Below are 22,382 nucleotides of genomic sequence, written 5' to 3' on the forward strand. Positions count from 1 at the left end.
GGTAAAATCAATGTAATGCACATTGATTAGCACATCTTGTAGCTTCTTGCTTTATTTATGATTTTTTTTTTTCTCAAAGTCAGACGCTTGGCTAACATCAGGGAGCATTTTTAAGCAGATTTTCCCCAAAGGTATAGCTGTGTTAGAAATATGCATAAATACAGTTTCAGCCCCTATCAAACCCGCGCCACATCCTGTCTCTGCCGTCCATCACCACACACTTGAGTCAGATCACAGAGTGTATTGCTGCATTTCTCCAGTGAGGCCCAGAGATGGAACCTCTTTTATTCGATTGGCTGAAAGCAACTTCTGCCAGGTGCTTTGAGGCCTTCCCATGACCCCAGCTGTGCCAATTCAGAGCTGTGTGTGTTAATGCGAGTTCTCAGATCAAGTGCTGCTGGAATATTGCATGGCAGTTTATTTATTTGGATGTTGAGCAAGACCCAAATGCAGCGACTGCCGTTGACTCCAGGGTCCATAAACAAATCATCAATCGAGCATCACCTAAGAGGGTGTTCAAATAAATAGAGCATTAAATTACTCTGTAGCAGACATTTCAAATAAAATTAATCTTTCTATTGTGCGTGTGATCTGTCCAGACCAATACATTGTCTGCTTAGCTTTTTCAATGCAACAAACATGAAAACAGAACTAGATAAATGAAAAGCTGAGAGCTAGAGACAGACTGGGTCAAGGGTTAGCCGCTCTAAACATTTTTCACCTTAGATGAGGATAGTTTTTTGTTAGGACAATGTAGTTGTATTGTTTTCTGTACCGAATCATTGAACAGTCCAATGTCACTGACCCTTGTTGAGTACTAAAAAAACAAATACTGAATTTTTGTTCTGTTTATAACTACAATGTTAACTGCAAAAAACATTGAACATTCTGAATGTCGTGATTAAAACTGTAAAGGCCCGTTCACACCAAGAATGATAACTATAAAGATAACTATAAAGATAACAATATTAGCGTCCACACCAGCGAACGATGTCTGTGTGTTCTAAGACGCCTCTGCGCGTCTGCTGCTTTAAATTCTAGAGCTCATTACAGCAGGATTGAGTCTGATTGGTTGGCAATGTTTTTATCGTTCATCAGCAAAAAAAAAATCGTTCTGAAAGTGATTCCAACGATATCGTTTCTCTTTGCCTTTATCGTTATAGTTGTGGTGTGGACGCCGCTATTCTTTAATATTGAGAATGATTTTTAGAACTATATCTTTATCGTTATCTTTATAGTTATCGTGCTTGGTGTGAACGGGCCTTAATTATACAACAGACTCAGTTCCAGTACTTGAATTTGATTGGCAGAGCAACTTTTCCAGTGTGTTTAGAGTGCAATGATTGATTCTGGTTTGAGCAGTAATTGACAAGGTAATGGACTAAAAAAGTGGACCAAAAAGTTCCTAAAGTACCATAGAAATAATCCAACTGAAGAAGGAAACTCACCTATTTTGAAGGATGTGAGGATGAATAAATGATGGGTTTAGTAAAGATTTTTGGGGGGGAATTACTTGCACCAATGATGAGACCGTGAACATTTATCGAGAAAGCAAGTAGCATGAATTTTGGTGTTGTTTAATGAAGTCTGATTGTTGTTAAATCTGCAAGGTCCGCAGTGAGGCGTTGTCCCTATGACCGTCGCGTCATCCAAAGCCCTTGTTACAGAATGTGAAAATCCATGCACAGCAACCTGTTAATCACCCATAACTCTGCTGCGGCTTATTAAAGCACGACCGATGGCACGAAGAGCTCCTCATATCCTTATTCAAATCCCTCAAGCTAAAGGCAGGTAGCTCAGATGTGACCGTCTTCGACTATGACTGGGAGTTTCTCCTTTTGTGCATGTTACACAACAGCTGCACATAAAAATATAACAATTTTTGAATTAATTTCTAATCGGGGAAATCACAAAATAAAATTTTATAAAAAATAAAACCTGTTTAACTAATCACATACGTCAGCTTTTACAGTCCTGCTAAAAATGTATACCTCGGTGCTCGACGGCAGGCACAAGGCTTATCATTCCCAATCTCTGCCTTTCATTTTTTTTGGCCCTTTCTCATGTAAGACCAGACGCCTCGAGCCTGCATCCATCCATTCTTCACAGTGGGATTATTGATTTCATTTTCATATTGCTGCAGGTCCTTCGTTGTAAACAACCTTCCCCTCTTTTCAAAAAGTGAATTGATCCTCGGTCTGCCTGTGTAAGAAGGAACCAATCAAAGCGAACACCATTATCTTTCTTTTTTGCAGCCGCTTCCCTTTCTCTCCTCCTTTTGTGTCCTGAAATAATAGAGCTCGCATTGGCAAACAACATCAAGTATAATGGCGAGTTTGTTGGCGGCACAGATTTGAAAAGTTTTCCGAAAGTGCCAGGCTAAAGTGGTTTGAGTTCAGAACAAACTTATTGTTCCAGCAGCACATTTACACAATATAATAGATGGCGAGGATTATCTTGTTTGCGGTAATGGCTCGAAAAGCTTCACGTGGCCACATTGAGAAAGACCTTGAGGGAAATGGATGGAGGGGCTTTTTCTTTATTTAATTTTTATTGTGCGTCTACAGAAACGTGTGTGTGTGTGTGGGGGTTGGTGAACTAGAAAACTGTGATTTGCGCCGTGTTGTAATATATACGACAGAGACCATTGACTTGCCATTTCTGAAAGCCTTTACATCAAAAAGGTGCACTGCTACGGGGACCCAATTATACGTGTTAATGTATTCGGCCCTGGAAATGCAACATATATGCGTGGAGTAACAGCTCTCCTTCATTTAAGGCATTCTGCTTTTATCAAAGCTGTAGAAAGGAGTACATTAAAATTCATTGTAATCTTTCGTCTTTGGATAAACTAACTAAGATAAGTGGCTGTGTTGTTGATTAGCTGAACATGTGGATCTAGGCTGAAGAAACACTCAAATGGGTTTAAGAAGCTGCCGTGCTTTACTGGCTGCTGTCTGTTGGCTAAAGGGATTACGACTACATTACTTCTTCTTACGCATGATGATCAAGGATTCACAAAAGCACAAAGGTGTATCTAACGTCTGTTTTGCCATTTCTTTCTGTCGTAGAACCTGAGGTGTGGATGTTCTTTGTGTTTATTTTAACATGACCCTTAAAATTGACCATGTTCACTTTCATAAAGTTCAAATTCACCTAAAAATGAAAACTGTTTACACACATTTATTCAGTTCCTGGATTTCATTTCAAAGAAATCCATATGAATCAAGTGGGGTGATTCATGGCCAAATTTTCACTTTTGGCCAAGCTATCCATTGAAACTTCAAAATGGACAAAAAAAAATCATAGATTTTAAATTAGAAATTTTTTTTTAATTATTTTTTTGTTGTTGTTGTTTGTTTTTACTGATTATACCATCCTGTGAGCTGTTAACCACTGTGACTAAATGTTTGAGTTTAATTTAAGAACTGATTGAGTCTAATCTGATTCAGTCTGAACTAATCATTCAGATTACTTTGTTAACTGGATCAAGTGAATCATGATTCTGCCCTAGTGAAACACAAAAAACTAAAATGTATTTGAAATGCATTTATATTGTGCTTCGTATACTACAATACATTAACATATCTATGTGCTTAATAATAAATTTCCTGAATCTGTACTTTTGGTGTACTAAACTGGTATAACAAAATTTGCTAAATTGGAATAACTATTTTTGTGCTTAATGCACTTTAATTGTACGAAAGTAGCGCTGAAGTCCAACTTAAGATAAACTGAAGTATAGCTGATTGTGCTAAAGTGGAACTAGTATATTGCAGGTTCACTTTAAAGAGCTTGCATTTAAAGATTGATATTACACAGATATCATACAATCCTTATTAACAGTGATATTAAAACACATTGTAGGCATAATATTAATGTGCACTGTGCAGTAAGGAAATGGTTTTATATCAGTAAATCTTAAGAGATATGTCAATAAATGTTAATGGATTAGAAGCATGCTTAGTATGAAATAAATGTATTTAAAATAAATGATGGCATAGGTTTTTTTTTATTTTTTATGAATGAGTTAAGAGTTGATTTTCAGTAGGCGACAACCTAAATTTCAGTCTGTTCCCACACAAAGCTATTGTATGACTTTAGAAGACTTTGGAATGTAGCTTGCAAGTTGTATGGACCACTTTTATTATATTTTTCGGTACTTATGTGTCTTTTTTGAAGTTTGAAAGCTTTAGACCTCATTCAGTGTAATTGCATAAATCCAAATCTTTGATAGGGTTTATATCTTAGAGATAGATCTTTTCAGCAGTTTGTGTGTTGTTAGGCCATTGTTGCGAAAATAGATTCAATTTGCACCTACAGTTTTTTTTGCTGTAGAAGGGTATTGGAACCAAATGTGACAATACACGGTGCTTGTAATACAAAAAGATCAAATCAAGAAAGGCTGACTACATGCTTGGCTCAACCGTCTTTGTAGCCGTAATTCTCCATTCATCTTTCAATCTGTACTTCTTCTCTTGTGTCTTGCTTCTGTGCTTCCCCCTCCAATCGTTCTATCGCTATTGTCTGCACTTTGTGTTATCAAACGGCATATCAAACCTATTCTGAAGGCTTCATTTTGGCTCAGGCGTGCCACATGGCCTATGAACATCCTCACAAAGCCCTGAAGCTGCAGTCAGCAGGGGACCTGGGGCCAAGAACCTGAAACACAATGGTTCATGTGACCTTTCTGCAGCAGAGCCGCAGTTGCACCACTGTGCCTTCCTTCTGATAACCCTGAGTCCACCGACTGGACAGACATTGTTCTGCTAAAAAGCAGCTTCAAGACTTGAACTATAAAATCTCTTCTTTTTTGTGTGTGTGGATTTCACTGAGTAACACTGCAGTCGACTCTCTTTTTCAACACTCTCCAGGTTTGATAAAAGTGCATTAGAAATGGCTTTCTTGCTTTGTTACCCCAAAAGCATCCGTGTGCTGTTTCCCATTTGGCAGGGGAACAAGGCGGTTCACTTTGTCTGTCTGGTCTCCAAAAGCTCTTTCCTCTGTTTTATTCTATTGAAGCTGTCAGGAGGAATGGAAAATACTGTTTGGACCGGCCATCACTCCATCCACAAAGGCAGGTTTGAAGTACCTCCACGGACTGGCTTCAAAGACATCTGTTTTTTCACAGTTGTCATCAGACATCATAAGGAGAGCAACTAAATTGTGGGTTTCTTTACCTACAACAAATAGGGGTTTGTTTGCTTTTTTGTTTTCAGAATAAGCTTATTGTGTTCCAGACTATTCGTATGGAAGAAATGGCTTCTCGTTTGAAAAAGCATTTTGTGAAAAGTGAATGCTCCCATCATCCAAGTAATACAGGGGTATTTTGTTTTTGGTATTCTATCTTGTTTCACCCCTTACTTACTACAACCAGTGGTAAGAAGTTTGTTCTTTGAGTGCCTGTCAAGTGACTGAAATGATGGATCTCCGATTTAGAAAGACCTAATGCAGAGGGGGGGAGCTGAAATCTATACTATACAAATTTAACTATTGTTTTCCCATAATGCATTTTTTATTTGTTTGTTTACTTAATTACTTCTTTACATATTTTTTATTCATTTTATTATAATAGCACATATAATCAAAACATTTTTTTAAAATATATATTTTATCTTGCAACCTCTGCATAAACCGTAAAAAAAGGTGTTTCTTAATTTATGGGCAATTTTGTCATAATTTTGTTTTTCTTATCTAACATATATCACTTTTTTGTTACATGGTCACATTAAAACCTTTTTAACGTGCCTTCATAATTGGTTTTTGCTTATTTTCAAATGTGTCAGTGAAGAGCAGGCCTGGGAAAAATCAAGTTAAATATCACATGTAAATAGTGTTGTGAGAAGACCCGGTACTTCGGTACCAAGTCGGTACAAAAATACAAAAATAATTAAAATGTCACGGTACCAGGTTTCTTTAAGTAACGGTGGTACCGAGTACCCGGTCAGCCCAGTTCTTTTCTTGACACATGCAGTGCTATGATTTCAGCGAAGCAGAAAATGTGGACGAAATCTCGTCATGTTTAGGGGCACGGAAATGTTGCCACAGTAACAGACTGGTGTGTAAAACTCTGACATATTTTAAAGATTCTTTAAGTTCTGTGCGAACTTAACATTTTTTCATACATTTGAAATAAGACATTCAGCCAGCAGTCCATTGGCGTGATGTCTGAGGCTGAGACTATATTCTTCATGCAATTTGTATGAGGTGCGCCCTCTATAGTACAGGCGTGAATTTACATTCCCTTCAGCCTCAGGTGTGTTCATTTCACTCTTGGGGTGGAAGGGCTTTTACATTTGTAAAAGAAGAGCTTTTTTTATATTAAAAACATACAGGCAAGCCCTGCCCAGATTTAAAATGTAAAGCAAAAGTAATGTAAAGCATTACTTTCCATAAAAAGTAACTAAAACATAAGTAACATAAGTAATGCAAATAGTTACTTTTTTTAGGGAGTAGCACAATATTGTAATACATTACTTTTAAAAGTAACTTTCCTGCACTACATTCCAATATTGCATTACACCATAAAAAAGTAACGCATTACTTTACAAATTCTTTACGCATAAATTTACAAATAAATATCTGAGTTAATTTTTCAGATAAGTAAGTTGGGGATACCCCCAATCGTTATCCTTAACGTTACCCCCAACTCAGTTTAGGATACACATGTTCATTAGACTTAGCAAAACATAGTTGTTGTTCATTTAATTTCAGACATGTTTAAAGTGTAATTTGCACAACAGAAAGTTTTTAGAAACAATACATCATTTGAGATGTGATGGAAATTTCAGATCGCTGAAAATGGTTTTGAAAAGGTAATAAAATAATTCCCATTAGATTGATATGTCCTCTGTGAAATTATTGGTAATGAAAGTAGATGTGTAAAAAGTCTATTTCCAGAGAGTTTACTTTCTAAAAGTTCACAGGTCCATATGTGCTCTAGTTGAAGAAACACCTAAATATGGATCTTTGTTATTTAATAAAGGATTTGACTTATCTAAAAATAATTATTTTATATATACTCATATAGTCCTTGTGCCATACATCTTGTTTACTGAGTGAATTGATATTGGATACGCGCTGCAGGCTGGAAATGTAATATTGAGTTTCCTCTTGTACCTCATAGTTATGTTGTAAAGATTTTGAAAGTGTTTTGTTCTGTTTAGATGTTTTTTTTTTTGATGATGATGATGATGTCATTAGATCAAAGTGCATTTCTAGCTTTATGTCCAGAGATGAAAAGGGCAGAGGTCATGCATATATTCATTCTTCCTCACAATGTCCTGTCACACCAGACATGATGTAGTGGTCGGGGAGCTTGGGGTCATGAAACCCACCTGACCTTAGCGAAAGAAAGTAACTGACATTGTGCTTGTGTTTGAAAGATAAAGTGTGAGTCTGTTTCTGGCTTCCACATGTTCTGATGCTCTGGAGAGTGCAATCTGCTTCAGTGCCAGCTTCAGTTGTACGAACAGCCATTAAGGCCTATTCACACTAAGCACAGAACAAATGTTTGTTGTGAACAAGATTTAGAACAGAAACAAGTCTTTTTTTTTAAACAAGTCTTATAATTTCCAAGACTGCATAGATCTAATAAAAAATACAGTTGAAGCAGTACTATTGTGAAACAATATTACACTTTACAGTATGTGTTTACTATTTTAATATATGATAATATATAATAATATATTTAAAGTGTAATTTACTCCTGTGACGCAAAGCTGAATTTTCAGGACTATTACTTCAGGCATCAGTGTCACATTATTCTTCAAAAATCATTCTGATTTATTGATTTGCTGTTCAAGAAACATTTCTTATGATCCATGCAGAAAACAGTTGTGCGGCTTAATATTTTTGTGGAAACTGATCCATTTCTTTGTTGATTAGCACCACCTATTTTTTACGAGAGTTAATTAAACCTACTTCTAATGTAGCCTGATGAACATTCGTTATTCTTTTGGTGTGAATAGACCTTTTTGTTGGCTATTCATTTTGAATTTTAGTTTCACATTCGATTTGAATAGGCCTTTAAAGTATTTTTTCCAGGTTGGCTCTTTTTTGTGTGAAAAAAATTTACATACCTCCAATTGAACTTCCTGCCTAATGAAAAGTGAGAAAGAGGTAGATCAGCTCTTATCAGGCTCATTAAATTCCTTATTCAGGACATGCTTTGTGCAAGATGTGTTGTGGAGTACTTCTTCTTGCATATTTGATTGCCCGTGTCTGTGTGATTTATCTGACAATGAAAGGAGCAGGCAGATCAGAGAGCGGCACATCCGAAGTTGAAGTTAAAATCAGCAGAACCTGCTCCTAGATTGAACTCACTGTCGCTGCTGGCGATTTCTTTCCCTTTTTTCCCCCTCATGTGCTCTGCTCATTGCAGAGTTCAGAGTCGAGCTCCCTCTCGGCCTTGTTTGTTTGTCTTGTTTGATCGTTCTTCTACATCTGCTTCTCTCTTGTTTGCCATCGTAGCGACAGCAGCTGTCTCTCTCTGCCCTTAATGGGAAAAGGGGAGTTTAGACAACACCTCAGAGAGGAGAGCTATACACTGGCAGCAGCTCACATCAGCCCGACTCTTTCTGTAGGTTACATCACTTTCTTTGGTGGACATCCAATTTACTATTTAGGTTTATAAAGGTACACAATGCCCCAACAAACACCAACTACTTTCACATTTGGGTGTTGCTGGATCACGTTTGTTGACCCTTGAGCTACATTCATACTGTAATCAAAGGTTTAAATTATACTTTTTTTTAATTATGCTTTAAAAAAATGTATCTGTGATTTTTATTATATTTTCATATAAATATATATTTTTATTATGCTTTAAATTCAATGTATAATTAATATATAATTCATTTATAATTTCATATGCTTTAGTTTATGCCTTAACATTATATACTTTCATATATTTTCAGTACTGTACTTTTATGCTTTATAATTATAATAATATGCTTTCATTTTGCTATATATATATATATATATATATATATATATATATATATATATATATATAAAAACAAGAGCACACACACACACATTCTATTGTAGATTTGTTCTTACATTTTTTGACTCGCATTAGAGAGTCTTCCTTTCTGGCCTCATACTGCAGTTTTTTATTACGCAGAATTAAAATCAGTCTCACTCTTGTCTTATATACACTCTCTCAGACTCTTTCTTTCTTGCCAGGATTCGTCCTTCATGCATTGTACATTGTGAGGAATCTGTCACAGCTGTGATATTGATCTATCAGCTGTCTTATTTGTGTTATACGTTTCTCAGCTATCAACCTTTTTTATGACACCCACTCCTTACCACACTGCCATCAACCAAAAGTTAATACAGCACACGTGCAGTTGGTGTTCCTCAGGTCTCAGTGTTGGGCCTATTAATATTATCTCTATATCCCACAATCTTAGTTCAGCCTCCCCTCCACCACCAGTTAGTTCCCTGTTTTGTTCAAGGAGGGTCCTTAGAAGGGTTATCAGAATTTGATTCTCTGCACAAACACTGGCTTTGGCTGCTTTTGACCACAGGGAAAAACAGTCCAATCGATAAGGGAGTGAAACCTATACAACCTGCTGAGCTGACAGTGGCCTTGTGCAAAAGCTGTGTAAGGTGACAGCTGTGCAGCTTCTTTGTGATACTCAGTTATGTAGGTTGTGTTACTTATAGAGAGTGTGCTCTAGTGAATTTAAAGTATCTCTCTTCCTTTATGGAGCCTGTATTTGAGGGGTTTTTATGTTTGGAGGGTTGATGTGACCCCCCCCCCCCCCCCCCAAACTTATTTTTTTTTTACATGAAGGTCATATAAAAAAATCTTGGAAATGTTTCACCATGCCTTAATTTTTCCCCCTACATTTCATGTGCTTAAGTGTGTATACTTTATTATTTTATCCTAAATATTGTTAATTTTTTTTTTTTTACTTGTATACGTATAAAATAAATATATAATAAATATAAATATATACTGTATTTATATTAGGGCTCTGAACTGGTTCAGGAAATGAAAACGAACAGAACAGAACAAGAAACACAAACAAAATCAAATTTTATAGTTCCGAAACCGAATCGAAAATTTGAAATGGACATTAACCGGTTATTTTATCATTCCATTTAATATTTGAAATTTGCTGTCAACCAATCACGAATTCCAGCAGTACGGCATATGCAAATGTGACGCTGAAGCCAACGAGTGAAATGTCCGCTCAGCTGTGAACTCATCATAGGTAAGTCGCAATGGTAATGCACCATTTAGGCCTATTTTCTCTTGCCATTGGTGCATGTGCATTCGACACTCAAGCGCCAGAATGCTTAGACTTTCCTGTCCAACTGAGGACTGCAGCTCTCCTTTGATTATTCTCAGCTTTGAGAAGCTCCGCTCGACGGAGTCATTAGACTTTTTTATTATTATATTATTATTATTATTATTATTATTATTATTATTAGACAAATTATAGGCAAAGAATATTGTTTTTAAAAAATAACGTTATTAACCAATATTTTTTCCACCCGAACCGGTTTCGGAACGGTAATAATATTAGAGGAATGCAGAACAGAAATGTTAACATATCAATTCTGCTCGGAGTGAACCGATTGAATTTTTTTTTTTTTTTTTCAGTTTTCAAGCCATGATTAATATACATTAATATATTTTTATTACTATTTTATTTTAAAAAATATTTGAAATTTCATATGCATAATTTGTAGATTTGATATTTTGGAGCTTTTGATTATGTATTGTTTGTGTATTGTTGGACTTTTCAGTGGACAAGTTAAACTTGATTGTGGTGAAAGTGAGTTTATTTTCTTAACTTCCAAATCCAGGGCCAAAAGTGTCAATAGCTGAAGAAACACCCATTCATCTGTGTAGGCTACATCTTTTTTATGATCTCTTCTTAACCTGCCCAGAAAGGCAATTTTACATTTATTTGAATCTCTTCGAGGACCATGCACAGTAATTGGTATCAATGCTGCAGATTTTCTGACCCAGGCTCATTTGTACCTCTGGGCTGAAAAACATAAATCCACAGAGGTTAAACTGGTCCTTGGTGTTGCTGACAGGTTGTGTTAATTAACTTCCACCCTCTTCGATTGCAGCATCTTTGCTTTGTCTACATGTATGTGCGAGGAGCTTCGGAGGTCAAGGCCAGCATTCAGAAATAATAGTTATGTGGGTTGCTTTGAATCTGAGTGATGTCATTGCAACGTCCTCCCTTTTGCCTGATTCTCTTTGTTTCCCTTTTCATCTCCCTTCTCTTCTCATGCCCTGTCCTCCCTCCATCTCCTCCTGCCTTCCTCTCTGGCACACACCCACTGTAATGTATGGAGCACTTCAGAATGACTGGAATTAAGGACCTGACCTTTAGTGGGTGATGATTACCCATGCAATGTGGTCCACCCCTTCGCTCATGTGGGCCATGGTCCCACAGGCAGTGATGGCAATGACTACTGATATTTTAAATGTAAACTCTCTAAAATATTGTTTTTGGCCAAGTTTGCATCACCTTGTGCTTTTGCTATGTGGAGGCTACATTGTGGTTTTATATATATATATATATATATATATATATATATATATATATATATATATATATATATATATATATATATATATATATATATATATACAGGGTTCGTACAAGGTGCTTAAAGTGCTTGAAGTACTTGAATTTGACTTTTTGAAATTTAAGTCCTGGAAAACCCTTGAAAACAGTCATATTAATGACGAGGTAATTGAAAAGTGCTTGAATTATTTAAAGGCAATATTTACACTTCAAAATTGCTTTGTAAAAAAAAATCTCCGAATGCTCCACGTGAAACTTTGGCGTTCCGCCCTTTTTCCATCGTGTCTAATGATTTTGTTTAATATGCACGAGGGAGAGAGAGAGAGAGAGCAAGACAGCGCTCGTGTAGTTTGAAGGCTGTGAGTGCGCGAGCGCTTGTGAAACTTTGGTGTTTCGCCCTTTTTCTATCGTGTTTAATGATTTTGATTAATATGCACAAGGGAGAGCAAGAGCAAGAAGCGATCGTGTTGTTTGAAGACTCTGAGTGTGCGCGCGCAGCCAGTGTTGCCAACTTCTTTCAATGGAAAGTAGCTAAACCCAGCCTGAAAAGTCGCTAAATGTCGATAGATGACGTCATATGCTAATTAGCATATTCATGACGTAAGTGCGTCATATTATCTTGCCCTTTCTGTGCTCATATACTGCATTTTAAGGCAGTCAAAATTCGCAATAAAAGTTTTTTATTATATTTGAATGTTTCTGTTGTCCGACAACGAAATATTATAATGACTGACACGCGTCTATTAAGACTACATAACCAGCTCTCAAAGATGTTAATCTCTGCACTAAAATCCTATTCACGACATTGTCTAATGAAATCACATACACATAAGATTAAGATAATGATTGTACTGTGATTTCGGCTATACTTGTATGTAAAATAGAGTTAGAAGCAACAGAATATATTTTTTAAGTGAAAATGCTGCTCATCTCTGCTTGTTGAACATAGCAGATGCAGAGAGAGAGAGAGGCTTGTGCGCACGCTGGGAGAGAGAGAGAGAGAGAAAGCGAGAGAAAGCTCGTGCGGCAGTACCGGAGAGTCTCCGAGACTAAATAAGGTCTGTCAAAAAAGTCGCTAGATTTGTCGCTAGTCGCTTTTTTGGAAAAAAGTCGCTATGGGGGTCTGAAAAGTCGCTAAATCTAGCGACAAAGTCGCTAAGTTGGCAACACTGCGCGCAGCCGGGGCTCTCTCTCGTACGCGCCCTGTCGGGCATCACCCCTGGATTGGTTATATAACGTTGGACAGAATGTTGATCCGGCCATCGCGTATATTCAGCGCACATAAGGTAAACGTTTTGAAAACGTTTTTTAGAGAAATAAAAACAGGTCGACGAATCGATGCTCATATTTTGCGTCAACGTATTTTTTGCGTCGACGTCATCGATGACCTCGACGCGTTGTCCTAGACCTAGTTCAATCTATTGAATAAATTATGAACTTAAGCAGATTTGTTAAATCTGCCACAACCTAGACCACTTTGACAGGGCTTCTACACAAGCCAAAGAGAAATACAGTTAATTATTTTATGTAATTTGTTCTGAAAGACAAAACCCTGTTGAATACTTCTGTAAAATTACTCCTGTTTAATTTGGAGAAAGTTTATCTTTACTTCTGTTATAGCACTGAATAAGAAGTTTATGTCCTCTTTGGATGCGCTCTTTAATGCACAGAGTACCGTGACTTTCATGTTCTCATACTTAGAGTTGCCACAGTCATTGAATACTTTAATGTGCTGTACCTTATTTGTACCATCTTGTTTAATTTTATTCATCTATTTTCCTTTTTTAGAATTTAAAGTAAATAAAGTATATGTTTGATAAGTGATAAGTCCTTTAAAATCCCCAAAATAGTGCTTGAAAAGTACAGTATCTGTACGAACCCTGTATATATATATATATATATATATATTAAAAGCACATTTTCTTCACATTTTTCAAGTATAAATCTTTATGGCTTTTTACATCTCATGCTTAAATACATACAAACTTAAAAATATGTTTATAGGATGGTGGTAATTACAATGATTTATTTTTAATTACTGTTATTTCCTGAATGTGTGCCGTGTCATTCAGTAAGAATTGTAGTAAAACTTGTCATATTGTAATTGCTAAATAAAAGATAAATAAAAGTAAATTAAGTTATTAATTTGACAAACCTCAAAGGGGTCAACAGATGCCCATTTTTCACAAGTTGATATGATTCTTTAGGGTCTTAATGAATAGTCTATAACATACTTTGGTTCAAATTTCTCAATGGTAGTTTAAAAAAAAAAACGCCCTTTTTACAATGTCAAAAACAGCTCTGTTTACAAGCCGTTTCGGTGAATGTCGCTTTAAATGCTAATGAGCTCTGCTATCCCCTCCCCTCTCTCTCCGTGGAGTGACGAGAGTAGATCAGGGGCCGCATTCCCTTCAAAAACAAACATACTCCACCACCATCCATACTGGGAGTAAATGACACCTGCTATGTTCATTATTACATCCAGCAACAAAAAATCCTTAATCGCTTGAGACATATGAGACATCCTTGTCTACATCTGCTCCGGCCATAAAACAATGGTGGACTGATGACAGCCTACTCGGAGCAGGTCTGTGATAAATTGCCAGTGTCTTTCTATATTTGAGGGAGGGGCATACTAAAACTACATCACCCTGTCCAGAATCTGAGAGCAGCCTGATCTGAGACACTGCTTATGATTTATGGGGATTAAAAAAATTAAAAAAACCTGGGTGGGTTTTAACCATTATCAGGCAGTGGTGGTTCCAGACAATTTTGATTTGGGGGGGGGGCAATGGGGGGTCCTGGTCTTTTCAAGGGGGGTCTCATGAAAACCAACAAAAAATACAGTGGACATGGCTAATAACTGCATATTACTGCTACTAAACAATAAAAACACCTTTGCAATGTAAACAAATGACAGGCTACATTTGTTATTCATATCCTTCACACTGCACTTTCATGTCAGGTATATTATGCATTTTTATTGACATTGATATTTTTACATTTATTTCCAGATAGATATTATTGAGTTTACAGGCTAAAGTGGTCTTGCTGTTGTAAACACTGTTGCTATTGTAGAAAAAATATTTGCATCACATTTCAAATATAATTATATTTTAATTCATTTCTGAATTGTTTTTATTTTTATAATGATAATTCAGAGAATGAGAAAATCTGAATAAGCCTTACCAGTGTTGAGATAATAATTTTTACGTGTTAAAAATAAATAAGTACTGTAATATAATAAAAGTTTAGTCAAATAACATAAAAAAGACCAGGCAACTTTTCTCCCTCAAACAGCACGCTAGTGTTACTTCTACACTACAGGCTACACACAGCAGTATAAAAAACATATCTGCATGTTCTCACATCACATCGTTCTTGTAAAATAAAAATAAGCAAATAAACATCAAAATCACTTCGCTGAGAATGAAACACCACTTACCAGCTGCCACGATGTTGAAAATATCCTCTAGCAATTTAAAAATGCGCGTGCAGCGTGAGGAATCTTCACGGTTGGATGAGGTCGTTGTCAGGTGAAAGGTCATCATGTTGGTAATTTTATTTACGGCTAAATTATTATTAATAAATTGTACTAATATTATGAATGGACGTGGGCAGGCATTCACAAAAGTTTATTATTACAAAAAAAATTAGAGGAAAGTTTGCTTTGACAAAAGGGCACGTAAGGGGCAAAGGAGCAGGTGCTCAAGTGAACCGGTTCTTTCGGACAATTCGATCAAATAAACCAGTTGAAAAAAAAAATTGTTCACCGGTTGTTTTGCGCTCGATGTAATGCCGTCATTGGCGATGATTGCCCTTCATTCAAGCCTTTGTTTTACCCGCGCTTATAACATTAGCACAGAATCAGTTCAGAATCAATCAACACAAGAATCAGTTCGGTTCAGACGAGCTGTGTGTCGTCTGCTTCACACTGAATCACACGTGCACTCATCAGCTCCTCGGTTCTCGATTCGGACGCGTCCGACAGAAATGGTTCTCGGGTTCAGTGTACGAATAAATGTTGAAATAATTATTATTTATTATTGTTCTGTGTAGTTTGAAAAGAAACATTTTTGGATCTTTATCCTGAATATATATATTTTTTAATTAGGAAGAGGGTGGGGGGTCAAATGGGGGGTCAAGGCATTTTTTGGCAGGGTCTTGAGACCCCCCAAGACCCCCCCCTGGCACCGCCGGTGTTATCAGGTGGTTGTATACACACAATGCTAAGAAACATTTCAGTTCAAAAACATATAAAATTGAATTTGGTTTACTCCTTTAATAATCAGGTGTATATTATATTTCTGTCATGTCTGCATCAGAAATAAAAAATAAATGTATATAGGACTTCAGTAATTACAATTAATGAATTTATTTGTAATTTTCTTTCTAAATATGTGCATAATTTTATAACAGTGCATTATCATTTTTAAAGTATGATATTATTATGATATTATTAATGTACATTTGATTCTAACATTTCTTTGTCTCTCCCTTTTTTGTCACTCTCATCCTTTCTGAACAGAATCTGTTGGTGAATCACGGATAGAGAGCCGCTCATCTGTGTGTTGGGTTTCATGGGCCGCTTCATCTTTAGCCTCTCCATCCAATTACATCTGATCCCAGGACTCTGAGTCACTCTCCAGTGTTCTGAGCAAGCTTCATATTACAGGCCACTATGAGTATTTCATTATCTGTAACAGTGCTGACAATGGGATCATAGACATGCAAGGCTTGATTTCTATGAGAGTACACTCAGGAAATCCTGATACTTTTATTTTGTCAGGATTTTATTTATGCATTGTATTTTGGCAAAATCATATCTACATAAATGGATAAATGCCCAAAGCTGGTCGTGTCTTTTGTTTTCCTTTTTCAGATATTTGAGATCCATTCTGACAGTGTCTGAAACTGAATCAGTCTGTTAGTAAAGAAAATCATGGTGTGTTATACATTACCTTTCTGATGTTGCCAGTTAAAGGCATAGTTCAGCAAAAAATATCTTTCTTAAATTTGTATTCATACTTGTTTTGTTTCAAACCCATGTACTTTTATTATTATTATGGGAAACAGAAGGAGAATTAAAAGTCACTTTTGCAGTTCTTGTCTTTACAAAAACAGTTGTAAAGCTTTTAAAAAGTAAAAAAAAAGAACCATAACACTGATTATAATAATAATAAAAGCAATTATTATTATTATAATTAGTAATGTTGTTGTTGTAGTTGATACATTTTTAATCAAGGAAATAGGAACAGTTATGCAAAGACAGGATAACCTTGAAACAACTAGAGAGTCAATAGTCATAGTCAATAAAATATATTGTATATATATATATATATATATATATATATATATATATATATATATATTATTTATATAGTGTTTACTTCCTTTTTAATTATATTTATTTGTGAAAAATACTTTGTCATCTAAAGTATAAGTATGTTTATTTCACAATTATTTTTTTAATCCATTGTCAAATGATTTCAAATTTCTTAAATATGAATACAAAAAAAAATTATCGGCTATTGCCCCCCCCCCCGTTTTCCAAGATATCAGTATCGACATCGACTGTAAAAAAAAAAAAAACATCGGTCGACCACTAAAAGCTATTATATTGTAGTATATTATATCATATTATTAAATCATACCATAACATTGATAATAATAATAATAATTGTTATCATTATTATTTTTGTTGTTGCGGTTACATTTTTAATGGAGGAAAGCCTTGAAAGAACTGGGGACATCAGCAATAAATAATTGTCAATAAATAATAATAATAATTGTTGTTGTTTGTAATATGATTCATATTTTTAATATAATGAATGTAATATTAACATAATTATTAATCATAAGTATTACTATACATGTCGTAATTCTATTTTAAATGCAGTTTAATTTTATGTGATATTAAAACTATTATATATTATATTATTACACTTTATTATAAAAAAATTATAAATCTTCATATATGGATGAACTATGCCTTTAATGAAATCAAATTTTATCCAACGTTGACAAAGTGTGGTGTGAATGAATGTAACCTATTTTTGAAATAGGATGAAATGATTCGTAGCAGGAAGAGGGATGAAGACGTGATTGATCCGTGAGTAGTGACACGGTTTCGGTGTCATACACACACACAGACGTACTAGCTCAATTTGTTGCTTTTGACATGGTCGGGTCTCCCATGTGAGCTCAGGCAATTATGGTGAGATGGCATCACACAAACAACCCTCAATTATCCAGCTGACACACACTGCATCTCCACACTCGCGGCAGATGCGCACACACACTCCATGTCAGAATACACACCTCTCTGTCAAGACTAATAAGGTTCTCAATCCATGCTAGCAGGATTGACTTGGGAATTACCTTGTTAAGAATACAGCCGAGCCGAGGCGGGTTGCCTTTGCTGGTGTGGAGGGCAAACGAGGACATGGTGTTTGGGGGCAACTCATGTTTTAATCTGTGCAATAGTCTAAAGAGTTGACCTGAAATCCAAACTCATCTCTTCTTAACCGTTAGAGGAAGGTGTTGGAGCTTTATTTATGCTTTAAATCTCTAAATAAATTGCTTACGACAACTGGCCCATCGTTGCTTCCCACAGCCGGTTAATGCACCACCATTTATCTTTAGCACTGAGATAAACAGAAACACTTCGACATGCCGTAATGCTTTAGAAAAATAAACCACATATAATAAGATGGGGTGCTAAAGCATTCGAATGTGTGAAAACTGCTAGCACAGGTTGTTCAGATGGCGGTCACACAGAAGTGCCCTGCGCTGTGTGCTGAGGACAAGATGGCAGGCGATAGCAGGAGCGAGGGAAAGGGCAAAGGTTAACACAAGAAGTCCTCTATCATACAGCAATGAGGTGTGACAGCTCAGCAGCTGCGCTTACTTCTGTGCACCTCTAACACTGGCTTTCTGATCTCAAATACTGTTACTTGCTTGTAGGGGACATTGTACTTTTATCACTGACAATGATAAGTATTTTTATTTGCTTGTTTTGAGCTTCACTGATAATTAGATTTTTTTTTTTTTAAATGCTATTTTTGTTTTTAGTGGATATTGTTTTCTTTTTAGCGTCATTGATCTTTTTTTTTCACTTTTTTTTTGCAGGTAGAAAATATTGTATTCCTTTTGCACTTGAATGATAATTAAAATTATATTGTATCTATTTACTTTTTTATTTTATTTAATTATTTTTAACATTCCTTTTGTGCAGCAGTTATCATGAGATTTTAATTACATTTTTTTTGCTTGTAGGGGTTACGCAAGTTTATTTAAGCTACAACTGTAATGACATTTTAGTTTTTAGGTAATATTGTGTTCTCTTTGAGTCAGTAATAATGGTTATTATTTTAGTTTATGTTGGCTTTTTTATTTATTTATTTTTTTGTAGTGGATATTGTGTGCTTTTTGAGCATCAATAATAATGGTAATTATTTCTAAAGTGTAAATGTCTTATTTTTTTTATAACATTTTCTATTTATTTTTGCAACAATGATAGTTTTATTTTATTTCATTAAATTCTTGTGTGTGAATGAGACTCTGTATTCAAGCCATTTTTATAAGTATATTTACACCATCTCTATGCATTAAATACTTTTTTTGAGATAAATAGCACTTTGAAAATGGCCTTTGCGGCAATTAAGCTGTTCTGAAATCACACAAAACCGAATCTGCATTACAAAACACAAGAGAACTGAGCCGGTTTAATCAACCACAGAAGTGAACATGCTACCTTTGTCAATCCTAGCGAAAAGAATAGCATTTCTGTCCTGAGATTCTCTCAGTGTCCATCTGATCTCTGTTGATCCGCTCTCTCAGCCTGCCAGCTCAATCTCTGTCCTTCCCGAGCATGTGCCCCTGACATTTGGATTGTGCTAACGGCCGGCCCCACTGGGCAAACAGAGTCTGGCGGAGGAGGTGGAGTGCGCTGTTATTACCATCATGTTGTGCACACCGTCGCCGCGCCACTCTCCCTCCTCCAGGGCCCGACCTGCACAGACGCACATGGGCTCCCTGCACTAGAGCCACAACACAACACTGATTTAAAGAACTATATAAACACACCTAGCTGACATCACATTACCATACACACCGTCTGTCTCTCACGTTTGCACACGCGCTCACAGCTGACATTTATCTTCAAATACCATGACACTCTTCCTCTTTTATTACATCCCCTCACTGTGCAAAGATGAGAGTAATTAGAGAGGAACAGCCCCCGCTCTCTTCCATCCCTTTTTATTGCTTTTCACTCGTCTCCTTTCTACGAGAGTAAGAGATCTCGTGGCATTGGATGCCATAATGTCCCCACAGGAGCACTGCTGGGACTGGAAGAGAGGGGATGCGTCTCACACTGTGAACCGGTTACAATTGCCAGGCTTTTAGATTTTCAACCCAAGTGGAGGGCAACTTTTGCCATGACACTTTTTAGAACTAAAAAAAAAGAGACATTTGGACTTTTGCTGCTGGATTTCCTCATAAAACCTACAGCAGGGTGCAGAAGTCTGAGACCATATTGAAAGTGGGATTCAAAATATAATTTAAACCTAAAAATATGGAGAAATGTTTAGGATTTAAAGAATTATGACAAAAATGAATGAAAAATTATAAATAATGAAGTTATTAAGTCTGTACACTGAAATGAAAGTTATATAAAATGAATATAAAAATTATATATATATATATATATATATATATATATATATATATATATATATATATGTGTGTGTATATATGTGTGTGTGTGTTACTGTTGTACTGTATATCAAGATCAGTTGTTGTTATTTCACCATAAAGGCATTAACTGTTGTCAGCACATTGACTAACACCCCATAAAGCATCGCTGACAACTGCAGCTCTCGTTCTAAATTAACTTAGCATTCGAGACACTCATATGTTTGGATTACATCTCTTAGAGCCTCATTTTAGTTCCCAGAGCAATAAGTCACGGGTTAATAGTTTCAGTGCCTGCCTGTTCCAATGATATCAGCGCAGTCCTGTCAGACTGGCCTGTTAAGTGGGCTTTTGCTCCTCTTATTGCCTTTATCACCATGCTACAGTGGCTTTATTTGCTCTGCTAAACTTCCACATGGTCTTTTAAAGGCAGCAGAATTGATTATTAACTGCTGTGACCACTGAAGGTTCTCCAGAGCTTGGGTGCAGAGGATCGTTCACCATGTGCTGTAGACTCCTGGGAAGAGCTGAGGTGAGTCAGTGGTCATACATCGTGGTGGCTTGTAATAATTTAGAAGAGCCAAGTGCATTGGCAGCTGAAAGGTTGTGGGTTCAAACCAGGAAGTCATTTAATTATCATCATCATGACCAGGAACATAACCAGTCATCCACAATAGCATTCGCAACCAGTTTTATGCCAGTAATATGACATTTCTGAGGGAAACGGCTTATTTGAGGTGAAAAATGAAGGGAGTTTTTATTCTATCTGGAGTTTGTTGGATTGAGAAAAGTAAGCTTTCCATACCAGGATCTTCTCAAGGCTAAATGAAACAAAGCTTCCACTCCTAATGGAGTGCCACGGAAATTAGCTCTAAAACCCCAAAAAGAGTTCAAAAGACCACAACAACATCATATCATGAACTTGAGGTTTCACTGCAATCTCGTGAGATACTGAAAGCTTTCAAGGCAATCAGCTTTTTTAGTATCCCACGAGTGCGTCATCAAAACCGCTTGTCGTTAGAAGAAATCATGGCAAAATATGGATATAATATCAAAACGCGACTGTTCGTCATGGCCATAGGCTATACAAAATTTGCCATAACGAATGTGTGGAAGATCAATATATGTTAAGTTGCTACATTTAATGTAAGATTATAAAAAAATAAGGTGGATAGGGTTTGTACAGCTTTTAGATAGTTTCACCTTAAAGAAACTTTAAGTCTGAACTTCATAAAAGCTATGAATTCAGTCCCACGTTGACATCCTATGGCACCAGGTGTAATAGGATGTTTGACAGGCAGGTTTCAATTAGCGTGACTGCACGTCTTGTATCTTTTAATAGGAAACCGCCGCCGCTGTGCTGTGAGGGAGAAAACTCCAGTGCTCTCTGCTGCATCTTAATAAATATATGAAAAAAAAACAGAGAAGAAGAACTGGGTTTCCACAGCAACTGGCACCTGAGTAACAGCGGAGGCGAGCTTGAAGGCATCAGGTTAGAAAATGACATCTTTGCATCCTGACGTGTCCGCATTGATCCCGTGTCATACCCAATTACAGCGCGTGCTGTCGTACAGGCGTTTGCTATTCAGCACAAGAGCGCTTCTCAAACGACCACAGGCTGTCGCACTTCTCCTCAGACATCTCAGGAAGTGGATTTAATGAATACCTGCCCCCCACCCCGCTTCCTCGCCACCTTTCCGTACTCTTCTCGTGTTTACCTCAGCGACGAAACGCAGCGCCGCCGCATTCGCTTGGAATTTCGGAAGCGGTGCTGTGATTGACAGCGTGCAATACTGAGAAATCTATGCGTAATCTTTAATTATACAACGTATTTATCTTTCATCGTCAGGGAAATGATCAATACTCCCTCCAGATCTGATTCCTTATCCAAGTTCAACACTTTGAGGGTTAGTTTTTCATGTTTCATGGCTGATTTGGTAGCCTATATTTATAAGCTTGTGAGGAATCAATATTGTCTTTTCTTCTGAGTGAAGGTGGAAGATAGCCTATACCATAAGCTCTCTTGAGGTTTCACTGCAGTCTTTTACACTTTATGTTGACTGTCTTGTCCCGATGGATGCACTTGTTTCTAGCAGTGCTCTACAGAACATCTTTGAT

The 22,382-nt window shown here is 36.5% G+C and overlaps 1 protein-coding gene across 2 annotated transcripts in view; it reads left to right on the forward strand.

The window, feature by feature from the left end:
- The window catches only part of chchd6a (coiled-coil-helix-coiled-coil-helix domain containing 6a), a 74,698-nt gene extending 58,280 nt beyond the window's left edge, over positions 1-16,418 (forward strand). For both annotated transcript variants that reach the window (XM_026200135.1, XM_026200136.1), the window contains one exon: positions 16,096-16,418. In XM_026200135.1, the coding sequence (XP_026055920.1) occupies positions 16,096-16,119 (24 nt within the window). In that variant the 3' untranslated portion in view covers positions 16,120-16,418. The remainder of the gene's footprint in view (positions 1-16,095) is intronic.
- The last annotated feature ends 5,964 nt before the right edge of the window (positions 16,419-22,382 follow it).

The sequence above is a fragment of the Carassius auratus genome, chromosome 23 (assembly GCF_003368295.1).
Source record: "Carassius auratus strain Wakin chromosome 23, ASM336829v1, whole genome shotgun sequence".
Classification (NCBI taxonomy): domain Eukaryota; kingdom Metazoa; phylum Chordata; class Actinopteri; order Cypriniformes; family Cyprinidae; genus Carassius; species Carassius auratus.